General features: G+C 32.9%; 1 protein-coding gene across 2 annotated transcripts; it reads left to right on the top strand.

Annotated features, from left to right (window-relative positions):
* The first annotated feature begins 10,121 nt into the window (after positions 1-10,121).
* Positions 10,122-16,025, top strand: LOC139877331 (protein TIFY 4B-like). Of its 2 annotated transcripts, XM_071864746.1 has the most exons (9): positions 10,122-10,308; positions 10,389-10,543; positions 10,910-11,043; positions 11,967-12,057; positions 12,129-12,267; positions 12,935-13,000; positions 13,953-14,013; positions 14,089-14,284; positions 15,549-16,025. In XM_071864746.1, the coding sequence occupies exons 1-8, from the start codon at positions 10,167-10,169 to the stop codon at positions 14,225-14,227; spliced, it is 927 nt and encodes a 308-aa protein (XP_071720847.1). In that variant the 5' UTR covers positions 10,122-10,166; the 3' UTR covers positions 14,228-14,284; positions 15,549-16,025. The 2 variants fall into 2 exon arrangements, with proteins under 2 accessions (XP_071720847.1, XP_071720849.1); XM_071864748.1 differs by lacking the exon at positions 15,549-16,025 and having other exon boundaries at positions 14,083-14,218.

Raw genomic sequence — 16,025 nt, 5'->3', positions numbered from 1 at the left:
ATCTAGTGCTCTCTGATAAAAAAGAACAGCCCTAGTCTTATATACTGACTACCCAATTCTAGTAAAAATTTTCAATTAAATGAATTCAAATCATGTTTATACATATTTATGAACGATAAAACTAGGTTTTAACACCGAAATTATTGTTACCTCGGAAAGGACATAAATTGAGAAACAAACTAAAATGTTAAAATTCATTTAAAATGGAATAGAGGACGATAAAAAAAAAATAAAAAGCCAAGTGTGGGAAAATTTACCAAGTTATTTTAAACATATGTTACATATATTTGTAACAAATAACTGAAAATACTTTTGCTTTGGACTAAACTAAACTGTTTTACCCAATGAAAGAAAAGAAGAGATGGATCTACACGATGAATCAATTCCATCATTAAAAGGAAGTAAAGTCTTCCGAAAAAGACACGCGCTTCTTGATTTAGGTCATGAAGTTGTCGTCCAGACCAGCTGTAGGTTGACGAAAAATCTAGAAAAGTCATCACTAAAATCAGCAGGAAATTCACGGACCTCAGCATTAAACAGGGTCGCCAAGTGGTCAGATTTATCCTAACCATGAGAAGGATTTATCTCATACAATGGGGGGGCACCGTGCAAATTAGCTGGATAAGACTAATAAATCAGATCCCCAGAAAGGATAATCTCCTTAAAGATTAAAAATCAGCTTTTAAGACTGATATTACTCAATCCTAGAGATTGACCTTAAAGATTGAGAATTACAAACTCATGGAATTCAATGATATCTAAACTCGAGCTTAAACGAGAAAATATTTTGATCAAAATTACAAACCGATTTGTTTTCTGAAAACCCTATTTTCAATGCGTTCATTACCATTGAACGTAAAATCCTAGGAATTCACCTGGAATTCATTAGGTCACCTGAACCAAATCGGGTGTCAACCGTAAGAACGGTGGTTGCATAGCATGGTCAAAGACAGGACCTTGTGCCAGACTGACAAATTATAAGGGTGAGCTTTACTATTGCTCCTACCAAGGATAGTAATTGCGTCCGACACGTTATAGACCATAATCAAAAGCATGTCACGGGACATTGCCTTAAACAGTTGCTTGTTCAACGCTTTCCTTTACAACCGGACGGTAGTTTGCCGAAAGGTAATATACGGAACAAGTAAACTGGACGTGTTGCTTTCCAAATACAAGGTTAGCAAGTGGGTGACACAAAACCGCAAGTTTTGAGCTAAAATTTTCAAATTTGAAACCCACCAAACCCACAAAAATATTTTGCAAACACCGGTAAAGGGTTATTCCGGAAAACTTATCTAGGGTAAAAACTAGATTTAATTTTCAAAAGATCAAATGTTTTCATAAAGATCCAATTTCCTTAATGGATCTAAATTTTTATAGTCATGTGGGACTGTAAACCATTTCGTTACTACCATTGTTTATACCGCCATATAGAAATCACTGATGTACAAAGTGTGAAGAATAAGAAGTGATTCTAGTATTTCAAGACGATATTGCTTGAGGACAAGCAACGCTCAAGTGTGGGAATATTTGATAATGCTAAAAACGAACATATATTTCATAGCATTATTCCTCAAGAAAGACAAGCTTTTAGTTGCAATTGTTCTATTTACAAGTGATATTCGTTTAAATAATAAAAGGTGAAGACAAAAGACAGATTCGACGAATTGAAGACGCAAACGACCAAAAAGCTCAAAAGAACAAAAGACAATCAAAAAGGTTCCAATTATTGATAAGAGACGTCTCGAAATCACAAGAGTACAAGATTCAAAACGCAAAGTACAAGATATTAAATTGTACGCGAGGACGTTCGAAAATCCGGAACCGGGACCAGAGTCAACTCTTAACGCTCGACGCAACGGACTAAAAATTACAAGTTAACTATGTATATAAATATAATATAATATATAATTAATTATATTAATTATATATATATTATATATATATAATAAAAACCGTCGGCAGCAAGAAACTCCAAGGGTGTGAGCTGTAAATACCTCTCCGCGACTCGCGGAGTTTTAAGGGCATTTTGCCGCGAGTCGCGGAGCCCCAATTTTCAACTCTGGCTATAAAGCCAACCGAATTCTGATCAAATATCATCATCTTTTTTCTTCCTCTTCATACGTAAATATATTTATATTTATAATTTATATTTTAATTTTAATTATAATTCTAATAATAAGGGTATGTTAGCGAATGTTGTAAGGGTGTAAGTCGAAATTCTGTCCGTGTAACGCTACGCTATTTTTAATCATTGTAAGTTATGTTCAACCTTTTTATATTAATGTCTCGTAGCTAAGTTATTATTATGCTTATTTAAAACGAAGTAATCATGATGTTGGGCTAATTACTAAAATTGGGTAATTGGGCTTTGTACCATAATTGGGGTTTGGACAAAAGAACGACACTTGTGGAAATTAGACTATGGGCTAATAATGGGCTTTATATTTGTTTAACTAAATGAAAGTTTGTTAATGTTAATATAAAGATTTACAATTGGGCGTCCCTATAAATTATCATATACACTCGATCGGACACGATGGGCGGGGTATTTATATGTACGAATAATCGTTCATTTAACCGGACACGGGAATGGATTAATAGCCACTAGAATAATTAAAACAGGGGTGAAATTACATTCAAGGGTAATTGGTGTAATTGTTAACAAAGTAATAAAACCTTGGTTTACACGCAGTCGATAACCTGGTGTATTCATTAAACAAAGTATTAAAACCTTGTTACAATTCGAATCCCCAATTAGTTGGAATATTTATCTTCGGGTATAATAATAATTTGACAAGGACACTTGCAATTTATATTTATGACTGATGGACTGTTATGGACAAAAACCAGACGGACATATTGAATAATCCAGGACAAAGGACAATTAACCCATGGGCATAAAACTAAAATCAACACGTCAAACATCATGATTACGGAAGTTTAAATAAGCATAATTCTTTTATTTCATATTTAATTTCCTTTATTTTATATTTAATTGCACTTCTAATTATCGCACTTTTATTTATTGTTATTTAATCGCATTTTTAATTATCGTACTTTTTAATTATCGCAATTTTATTTTATCGCACTTTTATTATTCGCAATTTCATTATCGTTATTTATTTTACGCTTTAATTTTAGTCTTGTATTTATATTTTACATTAGGTTTTAACTGCGACTAAAGTTTTAAAATCGACAAACCGGTCATTAAACGGTAAAAACCCCCCTTTATAATAATAATATTACCTATATATATATTTGTATTTTTATAAAAGTAAACTAATATAGCGTTGAGCTTTGTTTAAAGATTTCCCTGTGGAACGAACCGGACTTACTAAAAACTACACTACTGTACGATTAGGTACACTGCCTATAAGTGTTGTAGCAAGGTTTAAGTATATCCATTCTATAAATAAATAAATATCTTGTGTAAAATTGTATCGTATTTAATAGTGTTTTCCTAGTAAAATAATAACTATTTTATATACACCTCGCTTCGCATCACATATATGCATATGTATGTGTAGGATGGGTGCGGGTCGGGTGAAGTGATTCTCGGCTATAGATCTCACTTCACATATAGGTGGATTTGATGGACTTGTGTATGGGTCCAATTGGCACGGTTGTGCGTTTTGGTTGACCGCCTTTGGCAAAGTACACACTTTGGGTGTACGTTATCACACGTGGTTGTGAGTGGAATAAGTATACATGTATGTATATAATGTATTTATTTGTAGGAACGGATATGTGATGTCCAAGTTAGTGATATATGTCGTTGTACACTAACGGCCTTTATGAACGGATGTATGTAGTCCGAGTTAGCGATATATGTGTTGTATGCTAACGGTTTATTGTATGAATATGTGTTGTCCAAGTTAGTGATATATGTGTTGTACACTAACGGTTTTATGAATGGATATATGTTGTCCAATTTAGTGTTATATGTGTTGTACACTAATGATTTATGAATGGATATATGTTGTCCAATTTAGTGTTATATGTGTTGTACACTAATGATTTATGAATGGATATGTGTTGTCCAATTTAGTGTTATATGTGTTGTACACTAACGATTTTATAAACGGATATGTGTTGTCCAAGGGTTAGTGATATATGTGTTGTACACTAACGGTTGTTATGAACACCGATGGGAAATTCGAGTACCATTTTTTTTTACGATTGGTTAACCTTGGGCGTTTATATATTATTGTATATATATATATATATATATATATATATATATATATATATATATATATATATATATATATATATATTAATGTATTGTTGTGATGTAGCTAACCCTCCGGGTGTAGCTTATTGGCGTTGTTCACATCGTCGTTGGTGACTTACTTTATGGTTGTTGTTACTAGCTTGTTGCTTAGTGATTATATGGTATGCTTAGCTTAGCTTGCCTTTATGCTTGGATGCTCCGGTATGCGGTATTTGATTATTTGTGTGGCGTGTCCATTTTATGCATATATATGTATGTAGTATATTCTCACTCACTAAGCGTTAGCTTACCCTCTCGTTGTTTACATTTTTATAGATTTGCTTGGATGCGGTGGCTGGGGTAAGCGTGGGAACTAGTTGCTCGCATAGTAGCTTTAGAAGGCTTGCTTTTGGATTAATTAGGATTGGGTAGTGTATCCCCAATCGCCATGCTCGGTCTTTATTTTGTATTACAAATCATGTGATTGAAAACTTGTATTTTCGTATGAAAGTCGTAAAACGGCCGATGTGGGCCCGGCCTCGTAAAACTTATTTTATGAATGGAACGTGTTAGTTTTTCATATATGAATAGGTTGTGAAAAGCGTTTTGTCTAAATACGTCGGGAAGTGGTCAAACATTTTCGCATTTCATGACTTTTTGGACAGGCCAGTTTGGCGCGCGGCGCGCCACATATGCTGTTCCAGCAAAAAAAAAAATTAATTGATATTTCCGCGTGATCGTTTGTATTACGGGTTGGGTTGTTACATTTCATGAACTATATAGGATTTTAATTTGATTTTGATGTTATTTTCATTGCAGATATCATGATTGAAGGTTATGAATATCAAGTGAGTTGGAGAATAATTCAACTCAAAGAGCGATTAAAATGATCAAAGAGGATGCTATGACAATATGAAGTATGATTTAATTCTTTTCGTGTTATATTATATATCGAATGTTTAATATTGGCATATTTGAGTTAACGTTGAATATTTAGTGGCTATTTGGCTTAACGGTATCAGATTAAGTTGGTTAAAGGTTTGTTCTAATATGAACAATTGTGTGAGTATTTAATAAAGTATACGAAAGTAAAATATGTAAATAGTAAATTTTCCCAACCCATCTTTACTGTTGCAGTATTAATCGTTTGAATGTTTCCCAACTCAGTGATATACGACTACGGTTAGTGAGTTCATTTGGGAACCATGAAATGAATCTCGTATTTTTGGGTTGTAAGTTTAGAACAATAAACTGGGATACCACTGCCTTAAATTGTCAAACTGGGAAATTACATCATAAGAGGATGCCAACAATATCAAATGAGGCTTATGTTTACGCTTATACTAAATATGTTAATATTGTTTACATATTTCTATTGAATGTGTAGTAAACAAACGACCTAGGAGGTGAACCTTACTAGTATGTATAGATATGTATAGATACATTTCTATTCAATGGGGAAGTAACCAATTGGAGGGAAGCAAAAAAAAAAAAAAAAATTCGTTTTTTTTTGGATTTTTTTTTTCCGGCATCAAGATTACACGAAAATATGAACATTTAGAAAAGGCACTTCGTGATGAATGTTATTATTTAGGCGGAAAAACGATCGACAAAAATGACATTCAAGATAATATTGTTCGTGAAGAATATGAACGTTTTTTTTTTTCCATGTTTTGTGAAGTAAAATTTAGCCCGATTTAGAGTTTAGGGTTTAGGGTTTAGGGTTTGGTGTTTTGGGTTTATTCCATAAACCCTAAACCCTAAATCCTAAACCCTAAACTCTAAACCGTTCGTGTTAAAAACTCAATCTAAATCTTAAATCTAAACCCTAAATCTAAACCCTAAACCCTAAATTTCTAAACCCTAATATCTAAACCCTATGAACCCTAATATCTAAACCCTAATATCTAGACCCTAATAGCTAAAATCTCAACATACGCTCGAAAAACATGATAATTGTTATATATTACTTCTTCAAGCATTTTCCCGCCAAAATAAAAATATTTATCATAAAGTGTCTTTATTAAATGTTCATATTTTCATCACATCTATAATGTTATCTATAATGTTCGTGAACAAAGGTTTTTCAAAAAATGAAAAAAAAAGTTTTTGCTTCCCCCCGCTTTCCCCGATTGGTTACTTCCCTCTTGATCCTACCACTATATATATATATATATATATATATATATATATATATATATATATATATATATATATATATATATATATATATATATATATATATAAGAATTTATGAATTTATAAATTAAAAATATATAATTATAATATATTTTGCACCGGGGGTCCCTTGATTTTAATGAAGAAAAGAGTAAAAAGACGATTATACCCTCATATGCATTGCACATGACAGGGGTTAACGGACCTTTTTAACAGAAATTTGACGGAGGGACTCGAATTGCAAAATTCAAATAATTAAGAGACGCTGATTGCCAAATTAAAAACCGAGGGACCAAAGTAGCGATTTGGGGTATAATAGAGGGACCAACTGAATAAAAAAGTCTTAAAAATAATGAAACGTTACCTCAAAAAGAGAAAATCCTAACTAAAATCCGACGAACAAAAAGTCGACAAAAAGTCGGGGCAACAACCATCGACGCCAGAAAATAAGAAAGTCCTAACAAGCGACGAATAATGAAGCAATAAAGCATAAAAAAACAAACCCTAGAGTCAGGAGACGAATAAGGTGGAATAAATCGCCAGAAGCATCGAAAGCATTAGTGGTAGACAAACGAAAGCAACAAAAGGTAATAAATATCTATGAGATTAGAAAGATGAAAATACCCATGGTGGCTGATATAAAATGGCAATTGAAATAAACTCTACAGTAATTGGCTTCTTTCCTAATGATATATAGATTAACATGTATTAAATTCAAACTCGACTCGTTTAATATTATACAAGTCCGAGTTTGACTCATTTAAATATATAATAGCTATTACTTTATTATATGTTGTACTAATATAAAGATAATAATGATGATAACATTAAATTCATATAGATGAAAAACTCATTATGCTCGAGCTCTAAGCTAGTTTACTAAATAATTATTAAAATATGTTTATTCTCAAGCTTATTTAAGCTCGACTTTTTAAGTCGAGCTTTTAACGAGTCTGAGTTCAAGTCTTTCATGAGTAACACTAGTGGGGACTTGGGTGTGCTAGGGAAATGATATGAAACAATAATGAGATAATTCGAATAGACTGCATACGTAAGAGTAAGAATATCTGCCCTTTTAAGTGTCGGGATTTAATACCTCAAGTGCAAAGGTATTCACTATTCTAGATATCCAATTGATCATCCTTACACCACCATTTTTAGTCATACACGACTATTTATGCTTTAAGATATATCTTAAAGTACATTTAGTGATGTATGACTAGAAATTGTGGTGTAAGGATCCCTTCTCATCTCCAGTTGATGCTCAAATATCGGTTTAGTGATGTTTAAATCTTATACTTGAAATTGTGAAAAACACTACTAATCACTACTATGTATTACATAAATAGAGAACTAACCGAATACATTTAGAATCTGCCACAAAATTTACGTACTACTAACAAGATTTCATCAATTATGTAGTCTATAAATTTAGCATTTTGAATTATGTAATATTATAAAATAAATGTTTTATTTTTCTTTTAACATTGTAATATTATATTAGGAGTAAAGTTTAGTTTTATTTATTAAATGACTTTTATTTTATCATTTATATTAATATTAATATTAATATTAATATTATATCTTTAATCAAAATTAAATACAAATTAAAATGACACGCCTAAGTATAATCACAAACACTAGGAATCCCTTTCCCACAACAGTCACATTAGCATAATTCTTCTCCGAAATCTCTACAACACAACATTTATCGTAGCAAACGATCTTTTAGAGAAAGGGTGATGATACTCGTTTAGCTATAATGTATATATATATATATATATATATATATATATATATATATATATATATATATATATATATATATATGTGTGTGTGTGTGTGTGTGTGTGTGTGTGTGTGTGTGTGTGTGCGCGCGCATTAAAGTTATGTATATATCGTACATTAATCTAATGCACATTTAGGTATTGTTTGTTTTTCAATATGCAGATCTTATTATGTCTTATGCTTGCGCGCTGGCAAAACTTATTACTGCTGATTGTTTGTTTTTTCTGAAGAAATAAGATAAAATAATATATTATATTGTATGCAAATTCGCCGACTTAAAAATATATTTCTAAGTGCTGCAGACATTATTAAGTTATTTTGCCGACACAAAAATAAACAATCTTTCCCATTCAGCATGCGGACCTTTAGACTACATCTTTTCTACATACATGGTTTGCTAATATTAGACAAAAACATCTTAAAAGCATACAACACCTTAGTAATTTATATAACTACATATAGTATAAAGATCACAAATTAGGACCATGTGTTACGATTGTAATCTCACGGTGTGTGGGAGGTGAGGTGGCACTCAACACACGTCGAAATTTGATGTTACGATGTGTGGGTGAGTTTTCCCGTTGAAAAAATCGAGTGTGGGTTTGAAATACAAGATTATAATTAGTTGATTAATTATAATTATAGCTAATACTAATATTGATGAGTCTGTCACTGTTTACAGTGACTTGCATGTAATTTTAAGCATTTTTAATGTATTACTTTTATCTTTTTTTACTCCCTCTATCAATCATATTTTTCTTCATTATCACCACACTTTTCACTCGCACTTTTAAGTCATACTAACACGACTTCACATTTTAAACACACACACTCCCATCTTTAAAAGGAAAATATATATATATATATATATATATATATATATATATATATATATATATATATATATATATATATATATATATATATATATATAGGGGCATGATCAATGGGGAAGTAACCAATCGGGGGGAAGCGGGGGAAGCAAATTTTTTTTTTTCGTTTTTTTTGAATTTTTTTTTCCGGCATCAAGATCACACGAAAATATGAACATTTAGAAGAGACACTTCGTGATGAATGTTATTATTTATGCGGGAAAACGATCGACAAAAATAACATTCAAGATAATATTGTTCGTGAAGAATATGAACGTTTTTTTTTTTTTTCATGTTTTGTGAACTAAAATTTAGCCCGATTTAGAGTTTAGGGTTTAGGGTTTGGTGTTTTGGGTTTATTCCATAAACCCAAAACACCAAACCCTAAACCCTAAACTCTAAACCATTCGTGTTAAAAACTCAATCTGAATCCTAAATCTAAACCCTAAACTCTAAATTTCTAAACCCTAATATCTAAACCCTATAAACCCTAATATCTAAACCTCAATAGCTAAAACCTCAAAATACGCTCGAAAAACACGATAATTGTTATATATTAATTCTTCGAGCGTTTTTTCGCCAAAATAAAAACATTTATCACAAAGTGTCTCTACTAAATGTTCATATTTTCATCTCATCTATAATGTTCGTGAACAAAGTTTTTTCAAAAAACGAAAAAAAAAAAAAGTTTCTGCTTCCCCCCGCTTCCCCCCGAATGGTTACTTCCCTCTTGATCCTACCACTGTATATATATATATATATATATATATATATATATATATATATATATATATATATATATATATATCACGGCTAAACCAACCAACTCCACTCAACGTAACAAAATGGTGTAAAGGAAAAAATAAAGAAAATAAGACCGTGGCAGTATGGAGTGTAAAGTTGCAGCCTTCTCATTGGATAGTCACTGCCCCCTTAGATACCGACGCCGCGCCTAAATTGTCCCAAAATTAAACAACAAACATACACACAATCCCACAATTTTATATTTATAATAAAAAATAAAAATTTAATTTAATTAGAATTAATAATTAATACAGTACTAATAATTTGGGGAAAATTCATAACCAATTTTGACTTTAATTTGTCAAACCATGTCAACTGACGATCCACCGTTTTCCACCACCACCGCAACAACCGCCATGTCAGCACTCGATAAACCGCTTCACCAGCTCACTGAAGACGACATTTCACAGCTCACTCGTGAAGACTGTCGCCGTTACCTCAAACTAAAAGGTCCGTTAACCTTTCCGTTACCGTTACCGTTACCGTTTTCCTGTATCTATTAAGTAAAATTCTGTAATTAATTTTTTTAGGTATGAGACGGCCGTCGTGGAATAAATCACAAGCGATCCAGCAAGTAATCATGCTTAAATCGTTACTTGAACCGGCGCCGGAGTTCGGTGACGGTGGCCGGAAGTTGTACATTACTTCTCGGCAACAACAAACCCTAACCACAACCACCACTCGTGTACGGTTTACCTTGTAATTTAAAATCATTATTATATTTATATTTATATCTTGTACTATTACTTACTGTATTATATTATATTATATTATATTATATTGAAAGATAGATAGGTAATGCTAATATAATATTGTTAGTAAATAGTAAAAGTTACTTTTGTATATTTTATGGGATGATTCTCACACACACTTCACACACACTTTTTTGATCCCAACACACCTATTTTAACCTTTTACTCTTCTAATAATTCCCAATTGGTCTGTGTGTGAGGAACAAAAAGTGTGTGTGAGAATCATCCCTTGTTACTAGTTGAGGTATGATTAGTAATTTTTAATTTTTGATTAATTAATAAACAAGTGTAAAATGTAGGTCCAAAAAGGAACAAGTGCAGATACAGAGGTTTCACTTTCAGCTGAAGAATCAGTACCTGGTCATCGAAATGATACCGAGGCGACTGAACTTTTGGGCGATAATGATTCTGCTCCTGCTCCTTCGGGTCTTCGGTAACTTTGTTATATTATTGTAATGTCTTATATCGTTGTAAATGGATATTGGTTAAGCTTAACGTCTTTATATCCTGTTAGAAAGACTTAATACCTAGATTGTATTCAATGTATATTGCATTTTGGAATCTATATCATACTTGCTTCTAGTGTTTCATCTTTGCACAAGTTAACATTAACTTAATACAAACATGAGAGATAGTGGAGCAATAACTATTAACTATAATAATATAAAGTATGAATAATGATGGAAAAATATTACCTCCTATATGCATATTTCGTGTTCCCTAGCTAACCGATTTGCAAGATTTTATGCATCAATTGTGAAGTCTTCAAATAATAGAAAATCTACTTACTTTCATTAATTTGTTGCATTATACTGTTCTTTACTTTTCATATTATATCAACGTTCAACCAAGACATGAACAAAATTAACTGCAAAATGGTTATACCACTGTTGTAATAGCCAGCCGGCGCATCGGTTTGGGGACTAGCCCCATCCCAAGTCGCCCAAAATGCCTTAAAGGTCGGTCAACGATAAAAAGTCGGGCCAAAGTCAGTCTGAGTCGGTCAAAGTTAGGTCTATTTTCTAAAATTAGATTTTGTGCCATATATCTATGTTTGAAATTATGTGTAATATATGATATATATATATATACGTTTAATTTATTTATTACTAACAGTCAATGTTGGTCAATGTCCGACTGGCGATTTTTACAACTTTGGGTTATACTGATATTATAAGCATACTAACATTGTGTCTCTGATTTATAATACTGGATGAAGAATAACATGCAGGATAAATTAATAATTACTTTGTAGTTAATTACATGAACCATATGGAACACAATCAGTCAAATTAAGACGTGTACTATTAATGCGGATCCTAGATTTACCGACTTTTTTTAACCTAAATTTTCCAGGATAGGTGGTGGAACAGAATCGACAAAAGGACAAATGACAATATTCTATAGTGGCAAGGTGAATGTCTATGATGATGTCACTGCTGATAAGGTATATGATATATCTATCTTATACCAACTTCAGGTTCTAACACGCTGATATCACTAACTAAGCAATTTCAGGCAAAGGAGCTGTTACAGCTTGCAGCTAGCTCATTCCAATTTCCTCAGGATGATTCAATTGATGCAAATATGTTACAAGCGCCAAGCATTAATGTGGGCCCAGATTTCTCTACTATACTCTCGCCCGTCTTGCAAACAGGTTGGTCTGCTTATTACGTGTTGTATGTGATAGTTCATTTTATAGTATAAGTAATTCATAGTTGAAACACTGCTGTTAAAGTCAGCCGAGTTGCCCTACGCGTCGGTTTGGGGACTAGCCCCTCCTGATTCGCCTAAAAACGCCTTAAAAGTCGGTCAACGCTAAAAAGTCGGGCCGAGTGGTCAACTGTTGAAATGATATGTATCTTGGTGCCATACTATTGATAGGTTTAGATTGGCCATGGTAGAAACAATAGTTTCTTTCAGGCCAGTCTACTCATACATTATTTATGGAGATTTCATTCTTTTGATGAATCTTCTTTGTTATGATAGTTTATCCGTTTTTGCGCCAAAAAAAAAAAAATAAAATAAAAAAATTACAGTAATAAACTATGGTTGACTTATATGGTTTTTGTAATAAGAAGAATTGTTTAGTTTTTGACCCTTTGTAACATAATAATACTTGAGAAGTTTTTGGTCGTTTCAGAGATGATATAATGTAGGCGGGTGTAACTATGTACTTATTGGTCAATAAATTCCTGTAACTTGTTTATTTCTTAATTGTAAGGTGCTAAAAATGTATCTTAAGTAATAAGTTACAAGTGTTTCTGGTATATTTTATTCACTATATTGAATATGGATGTGTATTATATATGCATTAATTACAGTGAGAATGACAGACAACCATCGACTCCACAAAGAAGAAAGCAACGTATTACACGAAGAAACCTCTGGTAATATGCGAATCTGTTACTGGATTTATTTCTTGCTCTTTATGTATCAGAATCTTTATATATTATTACTTATAAGTTTTCCGGGAAATTGGATAACTGTAACATTTATGCATTTTCCCTTTATAAGGTCTTATCTTTCCCATGTTGGATGCTTTTAATCGTTTCAAGTCTTTTTTTTTTTTTTTCCTTTTTTTCAACGTTACTTGTTCTGTTTGACACACACATAATTACATGTGGCCTAATTTTACTTGAATGGGGTAATATTATATTTTTCCTTCTAATTAGCAAATACGAACCATTGATTAAATAGTAGTTAACTTCTGTTGTTCCGGCTATGATGGTCAATGACCCTGTGCCAACTTCGACCCAATTACTTATAAATGGCCTAGCTGTGGTTATTTTCATCTATATCGGATCAAAAACACTAATTAAACCAAGTTAACTAGTTAGGAAACATATCAACCGGGATGGGCGGGTCAAAGGTCACCCAAAAGTGTATTTCTAATGTGTAATACCTACTAAATAATTTCAATTGAAACCGATAAGTAATACAATAATTTTTTTTAATGTATTCAACACTCGGTCAAATATATTAAAAAAATAATTTCAACTCGTGGAGTACTCGGCGAGAACTCGGCCAAACCTGGTCAAACTCTGTCTAAACTCGGTCAAACTCGGCCAAAACTTGGTATTACTCTGAAAATCAGTCAAAAATAGGTCAAAACACGGGATTACTCGAAGAATCGGTCAAAATCAGTCAAAACTCGGTCAAAATCGGTCAAAGTCAAACATGGTCAACTTGAGTACTCCTTAAAAATTCCCGATCGAGTACTCCTCGAGTAGCGATTTTTGCAACCTCGGTTGGGAGCCAAAATATGATGTATGATGAACTAAGCGCCTGAAAATTAGGTTCGTTTTTACAGTTTCTCTTGTTTGCAATTACTTTTTGAAGCGGAAGGTTCGGCAAGCAGAAAAGCATCTGTTCAAAGATATTTAGAGAAGCGTAAAGACAGGTATCTTCAACTCTAGTTGCAACAGTTAGTTAATTTGCTTCGGTTTCTTGCTTCTAACGTTTCTGTTAGGTGAAGGTTTAAAAGCAAGAGAAAACCAGATGCCTACGTAAACCATCAGATCGAGAATCGTAACCTACATGACCGGTCGACTACGAGTGTTCCTTGCTCACCGCCTCCACTCAGACCACCTAACAACCCTAACCGCTTTAGTTAAATATGATCTCTGTGTATTGAAGAGTTTAAGTCTCTCTGCCATCCTTGCTGACATAAGGTGACATCACTATTCTTTTATGGCATCTTCTTGTTACATTAGGCATTGATATACATGTAAGACCATTTTTAACGATGATGGGCAAAAGTGGCGTGTTGAGGGGTAGGGGTGGGGTGCTTGGCGGGCGTGCTTGTAAACTGGTAAATAATGGGATGATGTGTTGAGTAGTGTGTTGGGTGATGTGTTAAAATATGATTGGAAGTTGGGTAAAAAAAGGATATAAAACTAAAAAGGGTTCAATCAGAAGCAACCACGAACGCGCCTTGAATTTTCTCCGTGCAACCAACCAGCACGAAGCCACCAAAAGCCCACCAGCACGCCTTGCTAGGGGCATGCTCGAGCGTGCTGGGTGAAAAAAACTTCCTAACACGCCTTGTTATTCATGGTCTAAATGGTGCTTGTGACAATGAACAAATCAATGGTTGAAATTCAAATGAGTTGTGTAATTTCAAATCAATGATTGATTTGAAGAGAGACGAATATGACATCATAATCCAAATCAATGGTTGAAATTCAAAGTTATAAACTCATCTAAAGGTCAATATTTAATCTTTTGACAAAAGATGACCTAATATAAGTTTTCTTTTTATATTTAGAAGAAGAGAGAAGATATAATGTCTAATTGAAACCATATAAGTTTCTTTATATTTTAGTTGAGGTAAGCTGAAAATGACATAAGCAAAATCTTGAATGGTGTACCCTAAATAAAGGATAAGTAGGTGTTTACCTAGAGGTTCAATCTAAAGATGGCAAAATGAGCGGGTTGAGTAATGGGTCAAACGGGTGCACATATGGTAAGTAGGATTGCTTTGTCACGTTAACACTTTCTCTTCATAATTGAATAATAAAAATAGTTAGGATATTGAACATCATGATAAGGGCCATATGATTTAAGTTGTATATACGTAATTTAAAACACACACACACATACATTCTCACACAGAGAGAAATAGGAGATTGTAAGCATTCAAATACACTTTGTGGAGCGTCTGGTTTTAAATGAAGTTATTTGAGCTACGTCTGCAGATTTTGCCCATTTGACACCTTTGTGATATAGTTATAACCTAAATTGACCCAATTTAAGGTATTGATTAAAAGTGCCATGTCTTGTATGACTTTTGAATTGTTTGATCATTTGAATGCCGCATCTCATCTATTTTTTTTACCTATAAATGATTAGAAACTGTCTCCTTTATATTAATTGGCCACCTGGATACAGAAATATGATGACATCAACTTGCCATCGGCATTCTTTTTTATGCAGGTGTCGACTCGTCGAAGCCCATTCACAAAAGAGTGCGAGAAACTTTAGTTATTCATTAAAGGTAAATATATTGAAGTTAAGATAGGCATCAATTGCATTTTAATGCTTTTAATATGTTGTGATTTTGAGGTGATGTTTGATTTTGTAGTCTTGTTGTAATGTTATGTTCATCGGCTAAATGGTTTTGTAAACTGTTGGTTGTTGTTTAAGGCATTTGAGACTCGTGATGCAATACAAGAAAAGAGAGTTCTCAAGGGTTAAGATCATTGGAGCGTATCATGTTATCGTATTTGTGATGAGATAAATTTCATTTAACCTTGTGTTTTAGCTCAAGTGGTAGTGGACTGACACTCTTTGTTAGAGGTCATGATGATCGCGTGTGTGGTTTAGTACAAGGGTGATCCCAAACTACTGTTAAAAAAAGTTATAAATTTTGTTTCTGGTCAAGTAACGTTTGATTTTAACCCAACGGATGTT

The sequence above is a fragment of the Rutidosis leptorrhynchoides genome, chromosome 11, assembly GCF_046630445.1.
Source record: "Rutidosis leptorrhynchoides isolate AG116_Rl617_1_P2 chromosome 11, CSIRO_AGI_Rlap_v1, whole genome shotgun sequence".
NCBI lineage: Eukaryota > Viridiplantae > Streptophyta > Magnoliopsida > Asterales > Asteraceae > Rutidosis > Rutidosis leptorrhynchoides.
The sequence above is the reverse complement of the archived record's forward strand: the minus strand, read 5'-3'. Positions and strand labels throughout refer to the sequence as shown.

Coding starts and splice junctions, on each gene's coding strand:
- LOC139877331 (XM_071864746.1), top strand. CDS start 10,167: ATGTCAACTGACGATCCACCGTTTTCCACCACCACCGCAACAACCGCC. Junction 12,268..12,934: donor CTCGCCCGTCTTGCAAACAG/GTTGGTCTGCTT, acceptor CATTAATTACAG/TGAGAATGACAGACAACCAT. Junction 14,014..14,088: donor TTAGAGAAGCGTAAAGACAG/GTATCTTCAACT, acceptor TGTTAGGTGAAG/GTTTAAAAGCAAGAGAAAAC.